At 35.6% G+C, this 2,705-nt stretch overlaps 1 protein-coding gene across 1 annotated transcript in view; it reads right to left on the reverse strand.

The window, feature by feature from the left end:
- Positions 1-2,137, reverse strand: part of LOC108911481 (RISC-loading complex subunit tarbp2-like) — a 12,495-nt gene extending 10,358 nt beyond the window's left edge. Inside the window, exons 1-2 of the mRNA XM_018716425.2 lie at positions 1,225-2,137; positions 876-1,062 (exon numbers count right to left, since the gene is read on the reverse strand). Coding sequence (XP_018571941.1) covers positions 876-1,062; positions 1,225-1,558 — 521 coding nt within the window. The 5' untranslated portion in view covers positions 1,559-2,137. The remainder of the gene's footprint in view (positions 1-875; positions 1,063-1,224) is intronic.
- Positions 2,138-2,705: the final 568 nt, after the last annotated feature.

The raw sequence follows: 2,705 nt of genomic DNA on the forward strand, positions 1-2,705 counted from the left end.
ATAGCTGTTTTACATTGACAATTTATTGATCAATTAATTCATAAAGTCGCTTCATCAAGAAATTGGACAAGTGTAATGCACCAAATCAGCTGTCAAATAACTTCATGAATTTATTCATCAAGTTCTTGACGAATTAGAGCATGTTCTAATTTTCGTCAATTTCTTCGTGAAGTTCGGAAGTACCAACCCAACAGATTTCCAGCCTCAGATCAGTAATGAGGTTATGTTATTGGAATATGTAAATATTGTGTGGCATCGTACTAGTTTTGCAATGTTTTTACCGATTTGTTACTTACAAACAATAATATTTATATAATATATGTCAAAACAGTACTGCTGTTGTATCACTACAATTATGAGTGGAAAGGTAACATTTTTGAAATTTATTTGCTTCTTTGATTCGTTGGTAGAACTGATTAATGCGTCAAAAAACTTGACAAAGTCTGTAGCAGTGTAAAACCACACTGTTTACCAATAAATTCATGAATTAATTCATGAAGAACTTCGTCAATTTATTCATCAATAAATTGTCAATGTAAAACAGCTATTAAAACAGTTAATAAATTTCTTGACCAATTTCAAAAACAATTTATTTTGTCAAAGGTTGGTAAAAATAAAACAGATTTTAAGCTTGTTAAAATTTGGTAGGTATCAATTTTATGATAAAGATTAAAACTAAAATATTGCTATTAACTTCTAGAAAATTATAGTAGTGGAGTAGTGAATTTGTGAACAGCCATTTGCAAATATTGTTCTAGTTGGTTAATTTTAATGAAAAGTAAAAATTTTTACTTAAATAAACCTAATATCCACAATTCACAGTTCACAATTATATGAACCTGAAATATATTTTAACTTTTACATATTATACTTACCTCTCTAACATTTCCTTAGCTGCCAATTGTTTAGCCATCTTTTTGGTATTTCCAGTAGCTACAGTTTTGATAGATGCCACACTACATTCAAAAGTAAATTCTCTTGAATGTGGAGGGCCAACATCAGATAGTAACATAAATATGGGGTCCGGAATTTTGTATTCCATACATAAGTCTTTTAGTGGTCCTAAAATGGGGGATTCTTATTTAATGTAATATCTAGTTACTAGAAACAGACAAAATAAATATTTTTCTTTCATGTAATGACAAGGAATATAAAACAAAAACACAATTAATTTGGATTGTGGAGTCAATTATTTGTCACAACAAAGAATTTATGTATACCTACCTACGCAATTCGGTGATGCTTTAAATGGACTTTCTGGTGTACTATTATTCGGTATAGATGCCTTAAATTCCTTCCCAGGAATTTCATCTGAATCATAAATGCCCTTTTCTTTTAAAATCACTAGGGCATTGTGTGCAGCATTATGTTTCCCGATTTGTTTTGATGTGCCCGTTCCCTCTGCTACAATACCAGCTATGGTAACCCTATAGTCAAATCTGTTTGCATGAGTTCCAGTAATACTAGAAATAATTTCATAAGTTGGTGGTGCATATTTATTTTTTACTGAAAATTCTTGTAGGACCATAGCTGGAGTTTTGGTGTTCTTAGTCGTCATCTTTAATAATAAAACTAGCTATGAATGAAGCTATTGTGTAAAGTACCTATTATGTAAAGCCGTATTAGATAATTAAAAGAACGTATTCACACTACTAGTATTTCGTTATAGATACGTCTTGAGTAATATCAATATACTAAAGACAAATACAAAATAAATATTCAGGAATTAACCTTAAAATCGTTCAAATTACGGTACTTGTAGTTGCCGTTGAAAATTCGAATGATTCTTTTCTTCTTCTTCTACAATAGAATGTTAAGTGGGCCATTAACTAGACGAACTCAGATCCGACTTACGACTACGACTGGACCCGGACCAATCCTTTCTGCTCCATACACTAAACGGGCAGTAGTGGTATTATTATTATTTCTCGAAGGTATTTCTCACTTTTCTCAGTTAACGACGAACCACTGCGACGCATAGATATCATGCCGCCGTTATCACGAAGAACTCAGTAACGAAATTTTTCTTGAAACGAATTCATTTGTAGCATTGGGAAACACTTTCTTGCATTTTAAAGCCAAATTTTCATAAGCCGCGTTTCTCCTTTATTTGTTTCTATACTCCATGCTTTTTACGTCCCATAAACAACTGTTTTCTCTATAAATACTAATAAATTCTTCGTTCACGATTATCTTCGAACGACAAGAGACTCCAGTCGCACTCGTTGTAGCAAAGCAATTTACCTAGACATAATGAAACTAGTGATGGGAGATTTCGAGTGAAAAATCGAGTGGAACTCGATTACTGAGATCATTCGAGATATATCGAGATGTTTACTCCCACCACTCGAGTGCGCCATTATTCCATGGCTAGAAATTGGTCTCAATGATTTGGGATCGAGGGGGATTATCCCTCTTTATCCTGCCTCATCTCGTGTAGGCCTGGACAGCCTTCGTAGGTGGGCCCCATCCGTCGTCTACCCCGACCGCAAATGCGGCCGGTGTAGGCGCTTTGTGGGACCTCCTTTTGTCCTGGCTGGGCCCCGCCGGCTAGGGCCCTTTCTTCTGGCGCTCTTCTTGCTTCGCCGGCTCGTCTGTGTAAACCCCGGGGGTAGTGTCATGTTTATGTGTGGTATGGTTGGGTAGGGTAGTGCGGCTATGCAGCCTGGGATGCGCTTTGCTAAGGTGGCCCTTAGGCTAGCGCG

This window comes from Anoplophora glabripennis, unplaced genomic scaffold (genome assembly GCF_000390285.2).
Source record: "Anoplophora glabripennis isolate ALB-LARVAE unplaced genomic scaffold, Agla_2.0 scaffold526, whole genome shotgun sequence".
Classification (NCBI taxonomy): domain Eukaryota; kingdom Metazoa; phylum Arthropoda; class Insecta; order Coleoptera; family Cerambycidae; genus Anoplophora; species Anoplophora glabripennis.